The 22,396-nt window shown below is 38.4% G+C and overlaps 2 protein-coding genes and 2 pseudogenes across 3 annotated transcripts; 2 read left to right on the forward strand and 2 right to left on the reverse strand.

Moving 5' to 3' along the window:
• Positions 1-1,494: 1,494 nt before the first annotated feature.
• On the reverse strand, positions 1,495-2,718 carry LOC126583104 (jacalin-related lectin 19-like). Its single transcript, XM_050247402.1, has 3 exons — positions 2,608-2,718; positions 2,092-2,316; positions 1,495-1,988 (listed from the first exon to the last, which is right to left on the reverse strand). Exons 1-3 carry the CDS (start codon positions 2,626-2,628, stop codon positions 1,665-1,667), a joined length of 570 nt encoding a protein of 189 aa, XP_050103359.1. The 5' UTR covers positions 2,629-2,718; the 3' UTR covers positions 1,495-1,664.
• A 2,106-nt stretch (positions 2,719-4,824) lies between these two features.
• LOC126583096 (uncharacterized) lies at positions 4,825-9,305 on the reverse strand. 2 transcript variants are annotated; one of them, XM_050247396.1, is made up of 5 exons: positions 9,201-9,305; positions 7,601-8,978; positions 7,418-7,512; positions 5,528-5,606; positions 4,825-5,337 (listed from the first exon to the last, which is right to left on the reverse strand). In XM_050247396.1, exons 2-5 carry the CDS (start codon positions 8,966-8,968, stop codon positions 5,086-5,088), a joined length of 1,794 nt encoding a protein of 597 aa, XP_050103353.1. In that variant the 5' UTR covers positions 8,969-8,978; positions 9,201-9,305; the 3' UTR covers positions 4,825-5,085. The 2 variants fall into 2 exon arrangements, with proteins under 2 accessions (XP_050103353.1, XP_050103352.1); XM_050247395.1 differs by lacking the exons at positions 4,825-5,337; positions 7,418-7,512; positions 9,201-9,305 and adding an exon at positions 9,087-9,182 and having other exon boundaries at positions 5,464-5,598.
• Positions 9,306-11,794: 2,489 nt separating this feature from the next.
• LOC126583102 (probable protein phosphatase 2C 63) lies at positions 11,795-15,500 on the forward strand (annotated as a pseudogene).
• A 3,955-nt stretch (positions 15,501-19,455) lies between these two features.
• On the forward strand, positions 19,456-22,359 carry LOC126583097 (IAA-amino acid hydrolase ILR1-like 4; annotated as a pseudogene).
• Positions 22,360-22,396: the final 37 nt, after the last annotated feature.

A 22,396-nucleotide genomic window follows, 5' to 3' on the forward strand; every position in this document is an offset into this window, starting at 1 on the left:
CAATTGGATGAATTCTTGTTCCTTGGATAAGATGTTACAAACTTGTTCTTACACATGAAACTGGTGTGTGGTGTGCTGTTAATGTAGACGACGTGTCTCTCTGATATGCTTCATGTTCAAGCATGTGGTACTTTTTTTGGGTACAAAACATGGGAATTATACTATTCACGTTCTTATTAGCACTAGTCTTGCTGATCTTATCTACCATTGTGAGAACTGTTCAGCGATTTTTCACCGTGATGCCAACACACTGTTAGAATAAGTCGTACTCATGGGTCATGGCTATATAATTGGTTTGTTGTCGGATCAGTGTTTTACAACGACAGCTTGAAATGAGATCTGAAAGTTCTCATCTAGTGTACCAAATGGCAATTCGGTTTTTGTTTTATTGCTTCACATAGTCTGTGGTTTTGATATAAAAGATGTTATGAATGCTTGCCTTCCAGTAAAGAAAAGCAATTTTGAGGAATCTGTGTGTTTTAGTTTCTTTTTCTAAACCGGAGTCAGTCATAACCTTCTTGTAAACTTTACATAGGTGGTACAGAATGTGACTCAGATGCATTTGATTTCTTTGATGACGGTCCACAGATGATTACCGTTAAGTGTCTGATGAGTTTTTAAACCTCGCTTGTTACAATAATATTTGCTAAGGGAGGCAACATGTGACGCATATTATATGAACTTTGCATTTTAGTACTTGCAGAAGTTATTTAAATGAATTGCAAGAATATAGTGATTTCTTGCGTTTATGTTCTGTGATTGCGGTGGTTCATGCGCTGTCAGGTAGGCCTGGCATTTTGGACCCAACCCGTTAACCCGATCCGACCCAACCCGTTAATATTTGTATTTGGGTGGATGCTTAACGGGTCGGATCGTTAACGGGTGAACCCGTTAACAACCCGTTAAATAACGGGTCACTTTGGGTCAACCCGTTAGACCCGTTAAACCCGTTAGTTGAGGATATTTTAGTAATTTTAGTAAAGTCTTAATAACAAAAAATAAACTTTATGCAAAAAAAAAATAATAATAATTGTTAACGGGTGTTAACGGGTGAAACGGGTGACCCGTTAGCTTAACGGGTCGGGTTCGGGTAACCCGTTAACTTAACGGGTCGGGTTGAACCCGACCCAAACCCAATAAACCCGACCCGTTTACAGGTCTACTGTCGCGGTTTTGAGATTATGGAATTTGAAACATCGTTACCCTGTTAAATGTTATTGTTAGAACACTACTTGCTATGATGATCATGAATTGAATTGAATGGGGTTTTGTAATGCTGATAGGACTTGGGTCTGTTTAGTAGTGCATCTAACTAAAGGCGGTTGTAACAACGTTTGGTTGAAAAAGTTAAAATAGTTGCTTCCTTTACAGAAGCACTTCAAGTTCTTTTCAGAAAGCACTTGGATTGGATATTCACTATAAATTTCCAACATGTTTTAGTAGAAGCGCTTAAGATCAGAAGTGTTTTTTGGAGAAACGTTTTCAAAGGAGACCTTAAAAAGTGAAGCATGTTTTCATATCGTTGTACAGAAACCAGTAGGTTATTTGGACAGCATAAGTATACATCAAAACAAACAATCACAAGCAGAAACACACTAGCTTATACATTCAAAATCCTTTAGCTATGAATCACATATATTTCAACTTGGAGCAGTTGAGTCGTTTCAGTTTCTCTGGGCTCCGAAGGTAACAGAGCTCCCCAGCCTTCTGAAACTCTTCTGAACTCTGTCAAAGAGTCTTGCTGGGGCAGGGGATACATGAAACCCAATGGCATCTATGTACCAACCATTTCTTCCCTTCAAGCCAACAATTTTGCCTCCATCCAGAGTGTAAGTAAACGGTGTGCCTTCATCCATTCCGAATGGTCCGAATGTTCTTCGATTGCTCTGAAATTTAAGCGAACGGATGATAGGTGTGCCGCCATACACCATCGTGCCATAGTGCCCTGTCACACTGACTATGTACTCATCGGGGTACTGCAGCTTTATCTGCAAGGCATGAAAAAGATAAGGTATGAATGAGGTCTTAAGTTCGATCCTCCGAGACAATAATTGTTGAAATAAAATGAAAACTATGAGGTACGAAGCAGACCTCCGCGGTTTGAGTGCCTCCGCGACCTCCACGCGTTTCAGCTCTGAAAGGCTTGCCGTTTTTATCATACACCACGGTGATGGAGTCGATGCAGTGGCCATAAACAACCGTGATTTCTCTCACGCCATTGTAGATGCCGTCATCCCAAGGAGTTCCACCATTTCCTCCCCATGGTCCTACTTCCATCATTTTCCTCTTCCCGTTTGCTTGCTCCTTGCCATCTTCCTACAATAAAAGTTAAACGAGTTTCCTTGTTTAAACGTACGTTAAATGCTATTTTCTTGTTCAAAGCTTGTGTTGAAACACAGTTTTAATAGGCAAATAGAATTGACGATTGAGTGCACAACAACTGAGTAATGGTGGATACAACGTTCCTTGCAACCTTCTGTCTCTCAAGTTCAAACTCTTCCCTATTCTTTTGACATAGATTAGACTAGTAATATCACTACTAATAATAAAACCAAAAAAAACAAGAGAGTGAGATATAGATGTGTAAAAGAAGAGCTTAATGCTTACCTTGGTGTTTAATGGAAGCATGAGAAAGAAAATGATAAACACAGAGGTGAAGCAAGAAAACAAGGCTTTTTATAGAGAGTGTATATAAACACACACACACACATGTACATATATACATATATATATATATATATATATATATATATCAGTAATGCTATTCTTACCACATTAATATACCACATTAGTGTACCACATTATGTGGCATCTGATGTGGCTGTCCACATCATCTAAATTAATCATAATTTAATTTAAATTAAAAACCATTTAATAAACCAATAATAAATAAATAAATCTGGAATTAAATGATGTTTGTGGCATACGAGGAGTCTTCTTATTCCTTCCTTCCTTCCTTCCTTCCCCGTTGCTTCTTCTCCCGTTTCTTCCTTCCTTCCTTCCTTCCCCGTTGCACAACGAAGGTTTTCCAGTCGGCGAAAACATGAGAAGGACAATGTCAATGTCGCACAGTATAGATAACTCATTAGCCTTTTTCATGATGCCATTCTTCCTTTTAGCATAAGTTGCTTGACGCCCATTTGTATTCTCCAACCCCTTAATTTTTAGCTTTACTCTTCCCATCCTGCACTTTGGACCACGAATCTTACGCTTGAACTCCCCTTCTTTGACAGTCCAAAATATCGAAAAGCCTACCCAAACACAAAAACCAATAATTTCTTCATCACAATCTATCCAAATAGGGGATCATCGATGAATCTTTGTCGTATGGGAATTAGTTGAGATTGTGGTATCCACACTAACGTGAAAAAATCTGGGCTGAAACAAAAAAAATGGCGTGGAAGAAGAAACGGGAGAAGAAGCAATGGGGAAGGAAGGAAGGAAGGAATAAGAAGACTCCTCGTATGCCACAAACATCATTTAATTCCAGATTTATTTATTTATTATTGGTTTATTAAATGGTTTTTAATTTAAATTAAATTATGATTAATTTAGATGATGTGGACAGCCACATCAGATGCCACATAATGTGGTACACTAATGTGGTATATTAATGTGATAAGAGTAGCATTACTCAGATGCTACCCCCATCCTTACCACTCACCAATTAACCAACAACCATACATGTATGATATATACATATCATACATGTATGGTTGTTGGTTAATTGGTGAGTGGTAAGGATGGGGGTAGCATCTGATTCTGTTCAAACATTCTGCATGAACCGGGAATCATGCTTTTGCTTTATACATTTGAGGACGTGGTGGTCATCACTAGAAAAGCATATATTTTATTTTGTATATTTTTATATTCTTTATATAAGAGGATAAGGGAGAGCCGAGCATAGGTCGTGAAAGACTCCAAGTGCACAAATTAGCGCTCTAAAGTTCTAAACTACAGAGGTACAAACTTCAAAGTTTTTTCGATCGAAAATGATACACATATTTTTTCTTCTCCTACACACCCTGGTTTAATTATGTCTGTTGTTCCATTTGATTTTTTTTAATCAATGACCGTATATAAAGAGGGTTGTGTAAGAGACTAAGAAAGAGTGTTAAAATCATTTCTCTTCTCGATTTTGAGAACTGTTATTGGCACAAAAAAAATCTTATATTGCACGTCTCATAAGTATATTTTTTCTTTCTAAACATAAAAATCATAAAATGAAAAATGAGAATTTTAAGATGCTAAAAACAATTCCCTTTGATTTTTTGGCAGATAAAAATGCGATGAAACCGTAATAGCATATATGAATTAAAAACTGCCGCTTGGTGAATCTCTAAAGTGGACGACACGTGTAGAGACTTCGTAGTTTGTAGATACGTAGGTTTTATTTTGGGAGTTGCATATTACATTTTCGAATGGTACACATCTTGCCATATTGGGAATGTGATTCTGTGGTGTGTGGAAGCTGTTTTAGGTGCTTCTAGCTCTTCCGAATCCTATCCTTCTCTTCTCCACTTTTTGATTATGGGCATCTAGGCCGAGAAATTCCTTGACAATCCCTTTGGCCGCTTATATACATTACGTGAAATAGACTCATAATTGTATACAGCCGATTCATAGTTGTGAAATGCCCGGCGTTTACAACCATAGAAAGTTTATAAATCTCAACACATGAGAGACTCATAGTTGTATACAGCCGATTCATGGTTCTAGGATTCACGGCGTCATGTGAGGGTACAAATTAGGGTTATATAGCTCATCAAATCCCAATTATCAAAATTGACTGTCGTAAATCACTATGAATATTTTGCGGCATACTTTGAATCCTCCTGTGGGAGCTAAAAATCATTCTACTTTTGCACTGTTTCATAAGAACGAAATCCCTGGCTTCTTGTACAAAACTTCTAGTACAAGAAATGAGCTTTGTAACTCAAGTCGTTAAAACGATCATTTACAAGATCGTGAAAAATCAATAACCTAAATGAAAAACTTGGAAGGAAGACCATAGTCATATAATCTCCACACCCAAAAAAAAAAAAAAAAAATCAAATAGGATTCATTGTGACATAAAAATAAAATTCAAGTTAAATGTAAACCTTGGCGGGACGCCATCCTACCATCTTTGTCAGATTTCCATTTCAATCTAAAACAAGTGATCTCATTAACCCTTGGATGTGACTTCAACCACGCCATCCATGGAGCCACGTGTTCGTCCGCTTTCAAGTTCACCATCCGGGCATCCTTTAAGAAGTGTTGCCAACATTTATTGGTTGAATTCATACTTATGCAGCACGTTGGATCTTCCTTTCTGGTAATCGTCTTACGTACCAACTGCAGTTCAAGTAAAAACAACAGCCGAGAAAGCAAAATGTCAATTTATTATTTGATGGCACAATCCAACTGAACACGGTGGCTTTAATCGAAGGATCCATGATCCAAAAAACAGAGTTCACAGTATACAAATTACAGATAATGTAATAGGGTAGCAATTACCAAAATGTATGCAAGGAAACTACCATACCTTGAGGAATTCACTGCCGGAAGACGAAAATATAGACAGGGTCTCCACCTGCCGTTTCTGCAATGAACTATCTAATAGTGAAGGAAATTTTGTGAAAAACATGTTCATTTGAGCAACATCTATAGCATGCAATTAACAAATTAAAGGCGGAATCATGCTTGCATGCACTCAAAACAAAACATTACCCATTAAATTCAAAGCCTAGTAGATTGGTGAACATTAACTCAACTTAAAACAACATTTGTTAGTTGAGAAATTATACCTTTGTAGATTCCTCTGCATAAGCAAAAACTAATCACTCAAAGAGAGGACCTTCATTCCTTGCATCTTAGATCTATGGATTTGGATGGATGAAATGGTTCTCCAAGTTCCCAAAATTGAGAACCTCTAAGTCTCTTCACCAAGGTTAGATTGGAGAAGAAATGAGTGACCTTGGAGTAGTAGGATTGCTAGCTAAACCCTCCAAGGAGGCCGGCCACTTTAGAGAGAAAGGAGAGCTTATGTTCTCATCCTTTCTCCAAAAGAAAATCCTAAATGAATTTTGACTATAAAGTCATATTTATACCTTAATTCATTGGAGTGGCAAACTTGTAAATAAGTCCAAAACTCACTCCATCACTAAATGGCCGGCCTTAGGGTATTATTGGGCTAATTGGGCCCTTGTGAATCATTATTCATTAAGTTGTCATACAACTTAATTCAATGGGCTTGACGTTCGAAGCCCATTGGGCCTTAAGGTCCAAAAACTATCCCGAGGTCTTTAACGAACTTATTCGTTTGATTAATTAACATATTAATTAATCATTGCCATAAATAATTAAACCATTTAATTATTCTTACTCATCTCTATTGTTTCTTCAATCTCCACCTTACACGGTGTACGATCCATTAGGTTCCTTTTAACAAGGCAGTGGGCGATTAAAACCATTTCAAATCGATTGTGAATTGAAACTTACTTTCAATTCTCCCTTTAGTGATTATACACGTTTAGGGCTTCCACAAACCATGAGTGACACCTAGCAGCATATCATGGTTACCCAAGCTAATCAGAAGAGGTGGATAACCTATTCAGTTTAGGATTACAAATGCAATACGGTCTTTCTCTAATACAATACTCTTGACCACATTGTTTGGTTTGATAGTTTATTCATGTCTACTATCCAATGTGATTTATTTACTTATATGATTACCTTGAATGTGATTTGAAATGACTTCCTAAATCTCACTCATACTCTGGCCAGAGATTCTTAATCATATCATAGAGTATTCTCCCCCAAACGGTTTGAAGGTTAGAGATCTCTTGTTGCGCATTCACTTGCCTCCATGGCTAAGTGGCTTAACCCCGACGATGCCGTGGACACCCGCGGATGGGGTGACTTTGACATAATCAAAGATCAAGTACCTAACCACAAGACAACTATGATGCCTCATGTCAAATGACTACTTTGCATTATCCCAACCATGAGTTCTCATGTGACATGAATATGAGAACTGTTCGTTGATCGTATTCAGTGAACTCATTCTCTATTGAGCACCTACGTACTTGTCTTGATGTCACACACACCAATGACTCGAGACTAGTCACTCTCCTTGAGAGAAGACACAGCACGTACTGATCTTAACGGACTGTCAATGCCCAATTGACAATCCTATGATCAGGAACGTTTAGGATGTGTCTACGAAAGAATGGTCTCATGAATCTAACTTCTTTAGATCGCATTCTCCCAATCACATATTCCTTGGACTTATCGTTTAAGTGTATAACATTTATATGAGACGGCTCAAACAATAATCTTTGACCTTGATATTAAACTAGATTAGTTTAACATGTGAAATGTCCGTAAAGTATCATCATATAATTGGTTTTAGGGCACATTTCCAACAAATAGTTCCTCGGTACTCACTGATGCTTGGACTAATTCAAATTTCAGACCACAGTTTGGAGGAAGTGAAGTTTCTCTAAGATTTTCATGGATGATTACATTCTGGATTGGCCAATGAAAGCATGTAAGATAAGATAAATTATGAGAAGCGAAAAATGAGTTGCAATTGTTAATAATAAAAGGATATTACCTTATTGGTGTAAACAACAAGTTTAAAGTTTCTATGATCCAGCTTTCCAAGAAATTCTCGCATCTTAAGAAACCATTCAGGCTCAGATATGACGTTTTTCACCGGTGCAAATGAAAACTTGGCCTCCTTTAAACTTATAGGATTCAAAAAGGAAAAGGGCATTTCATCACCTTCATACTCAAACGAAAGAAGATTAGGAGTATCAATTTCAACATCCACTAGCTTCTTGCGACCTCTTAAGACTAGCCTTTTCAGCCGATGGCTTGCAATTCTTATATTTTTCAAGTTAAGGCATTTATGTAGATCCAGTTTCTCCAGGAGAGGAAACATAAAGAACCGATCACGAAACTGGTTGTCTGTCATTCCACTGTCCTCTAACGTCAGTCTTTTCAGAGACTCGCATTCAGCCAAGTTAATTTTGCAGGGCATGTTTTTCTTCCCACAAAACCAAAATGTTTCAAGACTTGGAGCTTTGATTTCAATCAAAGCTGGTCCATGGCAGTAGTGTACCTCTACCCGATAAAGTTTAAGGAGACTTGAAATCTGCAGATGATTTAACCCCGTGCCAAGTATGAGTCTCAAATCGTTAATTTGAGGGCAGCTAGTAATGAGATTCATAATTATCGACTGATCAAGAGGAAGTTTTCGCAGATATAGCTTTTGCAGATAAGGAAGCGTTATATTGCTAGAAGTATCCAGTCTACAGCCTTCTAGCCTTAATCCAGTTATGGTTTCCGAAGCAAAGACATTCCTAGGCAACGTGTAGTGGCCGCTTGCATGAAAACCAATCTCTTTTATTTTATTTTCAGCTGCAAGTCCAACCCACTGTTCAATACGATGAGCCATATCTTGATCAAACGAATTCAAATGCAGCACAAGCTTGTATATACCCAAATTACGTTCAAAGTGGCTTTGGAGAGACTTGTCAACAAACTCCTTAAACATCGCATTGCACGTCTTCTTATCTTTAACTCCCTCTGGTGCTTGAAACTTGCACTGATCGAATGCCAAAACAGAGAAAGAGGTCCACAAGTCCCTCCACCTCTTCGACAAGGTACTGGTTCGAGCAGCATCTTTTGTACTACGAAGGAGAGACAGGATGAGATGGATGACAGTTTCGGGCAATTGCAAGACATAATCCACGCATTCAACTGTCATCTCCACACCATTCGAATTTCCTGCCCCTTCCTTCTGTTTAAGCTTAACACTCTTGTCAGTCATGCTTAATTCCCCACTCTTTCGTTTTCCTTCAACTCCAGACGCTTCTGTACACAAATCAAAACCTAACGCACCGGAGACGCCTTCCCCTTCCGTTTTCCTCCTCTTCCTATCACGAGGTAGATTTGTATGCAGGGCTCTCTTCAACATTGTCTATTCACTACAAACCACATAAGATGCAAAGAACACGATTGAATTAATCAGCAAATAAAACCCATATAAATTACAAGGTTCATTTCAGAAAAGAATAAAAAGCATCAAGTTTGACCTGGAAATTGAATAGAAAAACAGAAGATCGTCGTCGATTACCAATTGGATTTCAGCGAGAAAGATGAAAGGATAGAAAGAAAAATTGAAAGGAGTAAGAATTGTGAGGAATTACCTGGTCCTGCGGTCTCCCCAAGAATAATCTGTACGAGAGTCAGTGTGGTGGTTGACTTGTCATCCCCTCTGAATTTCGTCTTCACCTATTTGTAGTCTAGGTTTCTTTTTTTTCTTTTTTCACTCTTTTGACAAATTTTGGGATGCAGCCCATTATTAATAAAGAAAAATAATTAAAAGAGTTTGAAAACTTTGAGTTTTAACAATAAGAACAAAATAAAGGGTAAAATGAATAATACCATATTGACTTTTTAGTGTAAAAATATGGTTTTTCGTTAAACTGAACAGTATCGGAAGCTTTTCGTTAAAGTTCCCTTAATAATAGCCCACAACGAATTTTGTCCCTAATCTATATTAATTAATAAAACTCTCTTTGTCAACTAAAAGATGGTGAAAAGACAAATTAGTCTTCTATCACACAAAAAAAAAAGATGGCAATAATGTAATTTCACAGGTCCAGATTTTACTGTTTTTTATTGAAGCCTCATCTACAGATGATGTTAAATACTTCCGATATTATAAAAAAAAAAACCAAAAAGAAAAACCTTCCACGCCCCCCCCCCCCAACGTTCTCTCTCTCCCTCTCTCCCTCTCTCCTCATTTTCTAAAAAAATGTGTTCATACACACAAGTGTGTATGCAAATGTTAGTCTTACTAATGAAAATGATTTATAAATTTTTTTACACTATTATTTATTTCTAACTTCTAAATTGAATGAATTTAAAAAAAAATCAAGAGAAATAATTAAACTTAATGTACAAACGTAGAAAAATAATGTGGGGCTATGAATTCCTTGTGTATATGGCTAGGGCAGCGATTTTGAAACCCAAGGCCGCCTCGACTCATAGAAGTGTTGGATTTGAAATGATGAAAGTGGTGGTGATTAGTAGAGGTGGTGTGGGATTATATCATGAGAGAGGGGAAAGTAAAATCCATTAAAATCTTGAGGAACGTCATAATTTGTTATGGTCTAAAAAAATACTCAAAATTTACCCAAACATTTACTTTCCAAAATACTTTAAGAAGGGGTGTAATCAAACTAAGATTTTAAAGGATTTTAAAAGTGATATATTTGATGGGATTTAGGAGGATAAATCTTTCATAAATAAAAAAAGTACTTTAAAATCAATGGATTGCACCTATAATTTTATAGATATCTTTAACATCGCCATCAAATACATTCGGATTTCTATAGACTTTAAAATCAAAGGAAAACTAATGAAAATGGATTGAAAAATTTTAGTTTTAATCAAAAAATCATGTTATAAGTTTTGTTTAATGATTAGTACAAGGCTCATATTAAAGTAGTTCAACTAAAAATGGTCCAACTATAATAAATTATGATTTGTCGATTTACCCCTAATTTTTTTAGGTTGAGTTCCAGATTTTCATTGTTAATGGAGTTCATCATTGTTTTGCAGACCTTCTTCTTCTTTTTTTGAAACAAAATATAGATCCTCATACTATATTTTGTATTATTTCGTTGAAATGAGATCATCGTTATTATTCATAGTGTATTCGAGATATTGTTTTTCAATTTTTCTTCATCAGTGGAGTTCATCGTTTGTTTCTCTAGAAAATAAATTTGAGATCTACATGCTATTCAATAATAACGACGGGTCACTGTTTCTGGATTGTAAAAATAAATTGTCTTTGGATTTTAAGTAACAATGTTTCTAGAATCTAAGTCACTGTTTCTGGATCCAAATGAAATAGACATACTGTTTCTTAAATATAAGCTAGAAAAGAAATAGTGAAATTCACTGTATTTGGAATCAAAGGAAATTAAGCAACTTGTTTCTTAAATATAATCAACTAATGTATGAAAGAAAAGAAACAGTCAAAGGTTAAAACATAGACTGTTTCTAGAATCTAAGTTACTATTTTTTAAATTAAGTCACTGTTTCTGGAATTTAAGTCACGGTTTCTGAATTTTGGTTCTTCTCTTTCCAGATACAGTGTTTATTTATACTAGACAAAACAAACACTGTATCTGATTTTTTTTTTCCAGAAATAGTATGTTTTGGGTTCTCCAGAAACAGTTTTATGTTTTGGTTCTTTTTTTTTTAGACACTTTTTCACCAGTTTCTGCCATTAAACTTCTTTGAACTTGTGTTCGGTTGCTTTGTTCCGATAAATGCTTCATTTTTCAATTTTGATTTGAACTTTGATTTGGTTGTTTTTGAAATAGAGGAATTCGATTTGGTTGATTTTGCCACGTCGGCACGAGCCATGGTCACATTAATTCTCGAGCCCATAAAATCAATCCACACTTGATAGTTAATTCCATTGTTGAGCTTCAACTCGTTGAAATCTGGATCAAGTTCGCCACTCTAATACCAGTGGTGCTCGAAGCATTAAACATGTTTGTACCATACTTATGGCCTCCGTATTTAGACCTCGTATAAATACTCGGGGGACTCAAATGTAATTATGTAATAAAGGAAGGGGCAAATATGTAATAAGTGAGGAGCCCTTATTCTATAAAAGGAATCCTCACCCTCACAATATGGGGAGGCCAATTCTTAGGCTTAATCCCTCATCCTCTCAAAGCTCTAACTTTCATAAGCTCTCTCCATCTCTCTCCCTCACAAACAAAGAAATACAATATCAGCGTGGACGTAGCCCAAACCTTGGGGTGAACCACAATACATTTTTTGTTATTTACATTTCATGCAGATTCACGGTTGAATTTACGTTGTTCCAAGACCTCTGGTTTTGTGCATCAATATTTGGCACCATCTGTAGGAATCGACACGAAAAGTTATGTCGGTTATCTTTTATTTTTTCACCTCCACCGTGAATCTGCAAAATCTGCAGAAACCCAAGAACCAAACACCTGCATAGTCACTGCAAAATCCATGTCTTCCGCTTTGGCTCCTGGTCACGGCGGCGTCGATGGAAACACAGTTACATTCCTTTTTTCTCTCTCCTATCACTAACCCACACAGAAAAACAGTCACAGCCTTTCTCTCTCTCAAAATCTCTCGAATTTCAGTCATCTGCTCATCAAATTCAAACGCAACGACTATAGAAAATCCAAATCGAAACGCAACCCAGAACCCACGGACGGAGACGACGAACTGAGACAGTATGTTGTGCTCGTGCTACAGGTCGTGAAGGATTATTTTGTGAAAACATGTTCATTTAAGCAACATCTATAAGCATGCAATTAACAATTAAAGGCGGAATCATGCTTGCATACACTTAAAAACAAAACAATAACCAAGAAATTCAAAGCCTAGTAGATTGGTGAACCAAAACTCAACTCAAAACAAAGTGAGTTGAAATTGTACCTTTGTAGATTCCTCTTTGCATAAGCAAAGGCTAATCACCCAAAGAGAGGGCCTTCATTCCTTGCATCTAAAATCTATGGATTTGGATGGATGAAAAGGTTTCTCCAAGTTCCCAAAATTGAGAACCTCTAAGTCTCCACACCAAGGAGAGATTGGAGAAGAAAATGAGTGACCTTGGAGTAGTAGTATGGCTAGATACACCCTCCAAGGGGCCGGCCTCTTTAGAGAGAAATGGAGAGACATGTTCTCTCCAATTTTCTCCAAAAAAAACCCTTATGAATTTTGGCTATAAAGTCATATTTATACCTTTATTCATTTGAGTGGCAAACTTGTAATTAAAGCAAGTTCACTACCCTTCCTCTAAATGGCCGGCCATGGGGTTTTGTTTGGGCTTTTGGGCCTTTGTGAATTAAGTTGTCATACAACTTAAGTTAATGGACTTGACGTTCGAAGCCCATTGGACCTTGAGGCCCAAAACTATCCCGAGGTCTTTAACGAACTTATTCGTTTGATTAATTAACATATTAATTAATCCTTGCCATAAATAATTAAACCATTTAATTATTCTTACTCATCTCCATTGTTTCTTCAATCTCCACCTTACATGGTGTACGATCCATTAGGTTCCTTTTAGCGAGGCAGTGGGCGATTAAAACCATTTTACATCAATTGTGAATTGAAACTTACTTTCAATTCTCCCTTTAGTGATTACACACGTTTAGGGCTTCCACAAACCATGAGTGACACCTAGCAGCATATCATGGTTACCCAAGCTAATCAGAAGAGGTGGAGAACCTATTCAATTTAGGATTACAGATGCAATACGGTCTTTCTCTAATACAATACTCTTGACCACATTGTTTGGTTTGATAGTTTATTTATTCATGTCGACTATCCAATGTGATTCGTGTGCTTATATGATTACCTTGAATGTGATTTGGAATGCTTTCCTAAATCTCATTCATACTCTGGCCAGAGGTTCTAAATCATATCATAGAGTATTCTCCCTCAAACGGTTTGAACGTTAGAGATCCCTTGTTGCGCATTCACTTGTCTCCATGACTAAGTGGCTTAACCCCAATGATGCCGTGGACACCCCGATGGGGTGACTTTGACATAATCAAAGATCAAGGACTTAACCACAAGACAACTGTGATGCCTCAGGTCAAAGGACTACTTTGCATTATCCCAACCATGAGTTCTCATGTGACATGAATATGAGAACTCTTCGTTGATCGTGTTCAGTGAACTCATTCTCTATTGAGCACCTACGTACTTGACTTGATGTCACACACACCAATGACTCGAGACTAGTCACTCTCCCTGAGAGAAGACACAGTACGTACTGATCTTAACGGACTGTCAATGCCCAATTGGCAATCATATGATCAGGAATCTAACTTCTTTAGATCGTATTCTCCCAATCACATATTCCTTGGACTTTATCGTTTAAGCATATAACATTTATATGAGACGGCTCAAACAATAATCTTTGCCCTTTATAGTTAAACTAGATTAGTTTAACATGTGAAATGTCCGTAAAGTATCATCATATGATTGGTTTTAGAGCACATTTCCAACAGGTCGCTCGAGCGCTGTCTGGGGTTGCGATTTGGTGCTGGAGGCGGTGGAGATAGGCTTTGGCATATGGACTTGAAGCCCCACACCTCTGGTGACTACATGATTGCTGTGGTTCAGGCCGATTCGAATTTGGAGGATCAAAGTCAGGTCTTCACCTCGCCCTCTGCGACGTATGTTGGTGTATATGATGGCCATGGCAGTCCTGAAGCGAGGTGGGTTGTCACCAGATGTGATAACAAAGGCATTCAACGCCCGAAGAGGATTTTTTACGTTTGGTGAAGCGATCTTTGCCGATGATGCCCCAAATTGCTTCCATTGGGTCGTGTTGCCTTCTGTGAGCAATATCAAATGATGTTCTGTATGTAGCCAATCTGGGGGACTAGAGAGCAGTCATTGGCCAGAGAGTTTCAGATAGTAAAAGGAGTCCAGTAGTGGCAGAACGCATGTCCACTGATCACAATGTGGGAGTTGAGGAGGTCAGGAAGGAGGTCAAAGCACTACATCCCGATGATTCACATGTTTTGGTGTATACTCGTGGAGTTTGGAGGATAAAAGGCATAATTCAGGTACAATAAGATTCATTTACTGGAGCTGAGGTTTGTTCTCGTGTTGACGGTGGAGCTTCAGCGATGTGAGCACCCTGTGAAACCTAATAGCTCACTCAGCTTTTTGGCGGTTGGTGACTGGGGTAGAAGAGGTGGTTACAATCAATCCCAAATTGCTTTTCAGATGGACCCATATCATGGAAGCTGATGTTCAATGTCGTGGTGGACAGAGAAAGCTGATGAAAGAAGATAAGAATTTTTTTATCTGACAAATTAATGTGTCAACCACCAACTCAAAAAGAAAGAGACACCATCATAAAAAAACAAGCAAAAGCAATCATCCACTAGCAGTGGCACGGGCACCACCAACGGGTCCTCCACGAACTCTAACCATGCACTCACCTGTTATATATATTATCTCCACTGCAATTATCTGCTGCAACTATGCAAAGCTTGCATGTGCCCATATCCGAACAACATGCAATTATATGGTGTACAGGCAGGCAGGTGGGACCCTCTGTTTTCGATGCAAATCTACTGCAATGTCGGGTCAAAGGGTCCGACTCAGGACTAGCTGTCCAAGAAAAGCAAGTGGAGTTAATCCTCCAGTTTCGCCAAGAGACAGAGACATAGATACAGTGGAAAGCAAAAGGAAAAGAGAAAAAGAGAAAGAAATGGAGTGGGAAAAAACAAAAGCAAAGCAGAAAAACAAAATCAAGGAATAAACATCCCACCAGAATGATGTGATTTACTTTATTTATTTTTGAATGATGTAATTTATTTTTCGTATCTTTCGGAGATATCTATATAAACCCCATTAGAGGGAAAAGAAAAAAAAAGGGCAAAGCCCAAAATAAATGGGCTGGAATATTGTGTAGAGGGCGAAGGCCCATAAGCCCAAAATAGCTCTAACCAGGCGATCAACATTACGCCCAGTACTCCACAATTATTCGGCAACCTGCCACTATTACCACCAACCAGGTGATTAAAAGTACGTCGAGTACTCCACAATTATTTGGCAACCTGCCGCTATTACCACCAACCAGGTGATCAAAAGTACGTCCAGTACTCCCAAATTATACATGAGCATTACTCATGTCAATCATACATAAACATTTATGAGCATCACTCATGTCAACATTCATGAGCATCACTCATGTCAACATCCATGAGCATCACTCATGTCAACATTCATGAGCATCACTCATATCAATCAACATAAACATTCATGAGCATCACTCATGTCAATCAGCTTCAAAAGCTTCATTTACAAAAGCTCTAGCTTCAAAAGCTTCATTTACAGAGCTCTAGCTTCAAAAGCTTCATTTACAAAAGCTCTAGCTTCAAAAGCTTCATTTACAAAGCTACAGCTTCAAAAACTTCATTTACAAAAACTCTAGCTTCGAAAGCTTCATTTACAGAGCTCTAGCTTCAAAGTTTCACTTGCAAAGCTTCAACTACAAAGCTTCAACTACAAAGCTTCAGTGCAGGGTATACAAATACCGCCTCCGAACAACCACCACTTCGGCCCATACATGGATTCAATTTGAAGTCTCCAACCAACATACTTTATTGACCGAAGACTTGGGGGACTACATTATGTACCATATATTGGGCCTCAACTGGGCCTCATGAAAAATACTTGGGGGACTTAACCCATCACTTATGTATTAAGAAGCGAGCCCTTATTCTATAAAAGGGACTCCCTCACTTTCATTAGAGAGCACTCATTATTCATGTACTGAGGAACGAGCCCTTATTTTATAAAAGAGACTCCCTCACCTTCATTAGAGAGCATTGTCGTCAGCTGAGCAACCGCCTCGCTGCGACTATCACTCTTAGCCCATCACTTATGTGTTGAGGAGCGAGCTCTTATTCTATAAAAGAGACTCCCTCACCTTCATTAGAGAGCATTGCCTCCTGCTAAGCAACTGCCTCGCCGCGAGCATCACTCATAACCCATCATTTATGTATTGAGGAGCGAGCTCTTATTCTATAAAAGGGATTCCCTCACCACCATTAGAGAGCATCAACTCTAGCCCATATTTATGTATTGAGGAGCGAGCCCTTATTCTATAAAAGGGACTCCCTCACCATCGTTAGAGAGCATCAACTCTAGCACATTATTCATGTATTGAGAAGCGAGCCCTTATTCTATAAAAGGGACTCCCTCACCATCATTAGAGAGCATCGCCGCCTACTGAGCAACCGCCTCGCTGCGAGTATCAACTCTAGCCCATCATTTATATATTGAGGAACGAGCCCTTATTCTATAAAAATGACTCCATCACCTTCAAATGCCACAAGCCGAGCTAACCAAGGCAACATAAGCCACAAGCCGAGCAGCCTCGCAACATGTGCTACATCTAGTTGAGCCTTATTTCACATTGAACGCCGTCTCATATCGAGTATTCAGCTCTAGACGACATCTGGTTACTTCGGCCCATACATGGACTAAATTTCAAGTCTCCAGCCAAAAGACTCTCTTTACTGAAAACTTGGGGGACTATTGTTTGTACCATACTTAGGTCTTCCATATTTAGACCTCGTATAAATACTCGGGGGACTCAAATGTAAATATGTAATAAAGGAAGGGGTAAATATGTAATAAGTGAGGAGCCCTTATTCTATAAAAGGACTCCTCACCCTCATAATATAGGGATGCCAATTCTTAGGCCTAATCCCTCATCCTCTCAAAGCTCTGACTCTCAGAAGCTCTCTCAATCTCTTTCCCTCACAAACAGAGAAATACAATATCAGTGTGGACGTAGCCCAAACCTTGGGGTGAACCATGATACATTTTGTGTTATTTACATTTCATGCAGATTCACGGTCGGATTTACGTTGTTCCAAGACTTCCGGTTTTGTGCATCAACAAGACGTAAAGCAGTTGATGTCTAAACCAACATGGTTGTTGTCAGGATCCTGGAACTCTTGGTTTTCGAAGACATCAAACTTGACACCGAAGATGTTGTTGTTGGGGTCACCGTTGTTGGAGAAGTTGAAAAAACCTAAGTGAAAAGTTTTGTGCGAAGCTTGCACCGCTTAAGCCAGAGAAAGGTGAGAAGAGGATGGTTTTTTTTATTGAACTTTGAGCCATTTTGGTTAAACAATATTTTGGGATGGTTTTTAGTTAAATATTTGTTGGTCCAAACCCTTTTAATTAAAGCTCCCTAAAATCAATGGAGTTGAATCCAGATCATCTCGCCTTGAGATCAATGAGTTTGACGTTGAAGTCAATTGGGAAAGTAAAAGACAATTCCTCGTTCTCCATGCACATGCAACTAAGACATTTTCATCATTGCGACATTTACGGCAGAACTCTCAAGATTGTACGTCTTGATGATGGATAGTTACCCAGAAACCATGCCTTCCGGAGTAAATCAGAATAAGTACCATTTTCTTTCTTCAGACACCTGGCATCTTGGCTTCATTCCTAGCAAACTTCTTGAACATTGAGGTGATCCATATTCGAGCACACTACCTCATGAAACGTGCCTTCAATATCACAATGATGAGGATTTTTTTAGTTGCGTGTGCGCAAAAAACAAAGTTCTGTCCATTCTTTCTCTAATTAAATTTAGTTGTCAGATCTACTGCTCTTGAAACGTGACGATCCATTTTCAATAGTTGGGTAATTCCGAGATATCTTAAATATCGTCGAATCTCTTCGTTTGATTTCTCAAATATCCACAAAATCTTTCAAGAAGATGTTGAACTTTTCAGCAAAAACTTTCCACTCTTCTTCTCGGTCGTGACCGATTTCTTCAATTTCTTTCAATTTAAAACCAAGTAAAGCTCCCATTTCCACTCTACAATCTTCCTCTAACCAGGGTGCGAAGCAAAGGCGAATGTCAAGCTGTTTTGAAATGGCACCAAGGCCTTCTGAATAACTACAAAGTCCGTGGGAACCATGCTCCAATACTCTGGCCGCCCTTCCCGAGCCTAGCGACCTATACCCCCGTACTATAATCCATCCTTGGTACCTTGATCTAGGGAAATTTGGAAAAATAATCAAAATTTGAATTTCATATAGAATTATAGCTAACTTTTAAAATTTATGATAATTATAACAAAAAGTTAATATAAAAGTACTAATATACTCTTAACGAATATAACTTTTAGCAAAACAAATCCAAAGACTCAAAACCCAAATGATTTTGCTCTCTACGCTTCCCGATCTTCAATGTTTTCCTTCACACTTGATTGTTTTTGCTTTTTAGCACAAAATTTAGTCCAAAAAAATAGAAGGAAAGAAGAATATAGATTATATTCACACATCCCAAATTACTTCTCTCATACTTTTTTAATTTTTTAATATTTTTTTATCAAGTGTTAGTGGTGTGTGAAGGGCATCTTTTTTATTTTTTTAGCACATCAATATTTTTACACTAGGGGAAGAGGGAGTTCAGCTAAAGCACACAATGGACAACCTAATTTTGTATTAAATTTGTGATCCACGAGATTTGAACATAAGACATTTCACTTTCAAGTGAAGAAAAATCTCACTAGACATAGTACTAAGTGGTTGTTGAAGGGCATCTTGGTTAGATATGACATGACCATCTGCAATCTGGCCCCGCCACTCTCAGACGGAGGAGGATTGTCTGCCCTCCAAGTTACCGTGCCCTCCCATGCCCTCCTGATTGTGTGGTCACGGTTAAACCACGTTAATATTTTATATTATTATTTATTTTTGTTTTATTATCTTTATAAAAAAATAATATAAAATATTAACGTGACTTAACCGTGACCACACAAAACAGGAGGGCATGGAAGGGCACCGAAACTTGGAGGGCAGACAATCCTCCTCCCTCTCAGACTCATCACCTGCTTCGAACTGCTAAAATTCAGTAGTACGGGGCTACTCTTGATCTTCAAAGAATTTCGCATGCTGCATAGCGTGCGAAGGAGTTCTTATGGGCTCTACTTTTTCCAGCCAAGTCCTTGCTTCTCCTGGTTATCCTACATCCTAAACGTGCCATGGCAGGACAAAGATTGGCACAAAGATGTCTCAATGTTAGATTCTTAAACTCCAAGAAAATCCTCCAAAATCCAATATTATTTAGCCATTTAGGGATAGAGATCGTTCTTCACGTCATTATTTAGGCATTTAGGTAAAGAGAGATTCTTCATCACGCCAAGGAAGTAGCAAAACTAGATTTGATGGCTGCTTGATTAGGAATAGTACAAGACCAATTGATATTTTCTTCTTAACACGTACAGATACATTTGCCATAACAATAAAATGGTACTAAATCGTGAGAAAAATTAGAAGATTCAGCAGGTGGGTTTGCAGTTTTGACTGCACAACCTGGTCAGTACTCAGCAGCACAAAGAATCCATCAGTTTTCTTCTCTTATATTTGGTTTTTTCTTCACTCTCTCTTATGCTTTCATCATGAAGTTATGCATGAAACTCTCTCTGGTTTTAGTTCTTTCTGTGTTTGTTGTTCCAGCAACTGTGCTATCAGATTCCTCTCTGAGCTCAAATGGGGTCTCTGAAATCCCCAAGAAGTTGCTCAGTTTTGCCCAGAACCCCCAGGTGTTTGATTGGATGGTGGGAATCAGGAGGAAAATACATGCAAACCCAGAACTGGGTGTTGAGGAATTTGAGACCGGTGAGCTGATCGGAGCAGAATTGGATCAAATGAGTATTGAATATAAACACCCAGTTGGGGTTACTGGTGTTGTAGGCTTCATTGGCACCCAAAAACCGCCTTTCGTTGCAATCAGAGCTGATATGGATGCTCTGACCAAGCAGGTTTGGATGTGTAGATTGTGTAGATAAGAGTTTTTGTTATTGATAGACTAATTAATTTATAATTTGATTGATGGGATTTTGTATTTATAGGAAATGGTGGAGTGGGTGCACAAGAGTAAAAATGCAGGGAAAATGCATGCTTGTGGGCATGATGCTCACGTTGCAATGCTTCTTGGTGCAGCAAAGATCCTTAAAGAGCATGAGCAAGATTTGCAGGTAAAATTTAACAGCTTTATGATGTCTATGGTGTATGATCTGAGTATGCATAACTAAGAATTCGCTTGCAGGATTAGACAAATCGTTTGCCCCCCACATTGCCATTTTCACGTTTGGTTTCGTAACTGGAAAGCGTAATGTGAGTTTTATGATTCTCATAAGGTCGTAACCTTTTTTTATATTTGTTTCAACATCAACAGGGAACAGTTGTTCTTGTATTTCAACCGGCGGAGGAAGGAGGAGCAGGGGCTAAGAAAATGATAGCCGGTGGGGCATTAGAGAATGTTAGTGCTATTTTTGGGTTGCATGTTGCAAACCACGTACCTATTGCTGAAGTGGCCTCCAGACCTGGTCCCTTTTTAACTGGGTTGGCTTCTTTGAAGCGACAATAAGTGGAAAAGGTGGTCATGCACCCCTTCCTCACCACGCAGTTGACCCGATCCTGGCAGCTTCTAATGTGATTGTCAGCTTGCAACATCTTGTCTCGCGTGAAGCTGATCCACTCGACTCGCATGTAAAACCCCTCATTTCCACTCTAATCTTAATACAATGGGTATTCATTCCTTATTTGGTTTCTGTACAGGTTGTTTACACTTGTCCTTTCTCTCTGAAAATCTACACTCACCTGATTGAAATATAATGGGCATTGCTCAGCGCTTACTGCTCGTTGCTTTGCTTGCGTTAAACAATGACAGTTTAGTCGGGACCTATTTTAGATTCATTTCCCGATCAAATGACTGCAAGCACTAGTTAGTGCAGCATTGTTCAACCGGTTGTCTAATACGGTGACTGTCTGAAACCACCATAACTGCATTGCTTTACAGTCTTCGGTTGTATAGAATTGAGATTTTGCGATATGGAAAATAATTGGAAAGGTGTTTCTCTTTTAAGTACTCTTGTCAACTAATTTGAAAGCATAAATGTTCAGGTAATCACTGTTGGAAAATTTCAAGGAGGTGATGCATTCAATGTTATTCCAGATTCTGTCAAATAGGTGGTACTTTCCGTGCATTTACAACGGAAAGCCTAATGCAACTCAAGCAGCGGATTAAGGAGGTAAAACAGTTAACATTGCTCATGTAATATGTATGTTAATCACTTCTTATCGGTTAATTAATTATTTGTATAAGGATAGCATGATGTTCTTCTTTTACCAGGTTATAACAGGACAAGCATCGGTACACAGGTGCCTCGCAACTGTCAATTTCTTTGAAGATGAGAAACCTTTGTCCCCACCGACCATAAACCATAAGGACTTGCACGAACACTTCAGAACGTAGCTGGAGATATGCTTGGCTTCGAAAAGGTCAAGGACCATCAACGGTGGATGGGATCCGAGGATTTTGCATACTACCAAGAGGCAATACCTGGATACTTTTCCTTCCTTGGAATGGCAGATGATGCACTTGGACCCCTGCCTATGCCGCATTCACCCTACTTCCGTATCAACGAAGATGCACTTCCTTATGGTGCTGCACTCCATGCTTCTTTCGCTGTGAGGTATTTGCTCGAGTTTCAACAGGAAGTTCCTTTGCCAGAACGAGAACATGATGAATTATAACAGGCTGATTGACCAATTCCTTCGTTCAAACATTACCTAGTCTTCATACTCACTAAAGGATTTTCCTACTGCAGCAATTGTGCATTGCATGGTTCATTCGTCGGTAAATTATACAATCATGTATCAACATTTAGTTTTCATCAAACGCTGTAACTTTGAATTCACATTTGTCAAATAAAGTGGGCAATGTTTAGTGTACGAGCATTCTTGGTGCTACAATCTACGGTATCTTCGG

The sequence above is a fragment of the Malus sylvestris genome, chromosome 9 (genome assembly GCF_916048215.2).
Source record: "Malus sylvestris chromosome 9, drMalSylv7.2, whole genome shotgun sequence".
Classification (NCBI taxonomy): Eukaryota; Viridiplantae; Streptophyta; class Magnoliopsida; order Rosales; family Rosaceae; genus Malus; species Malus sylvestris.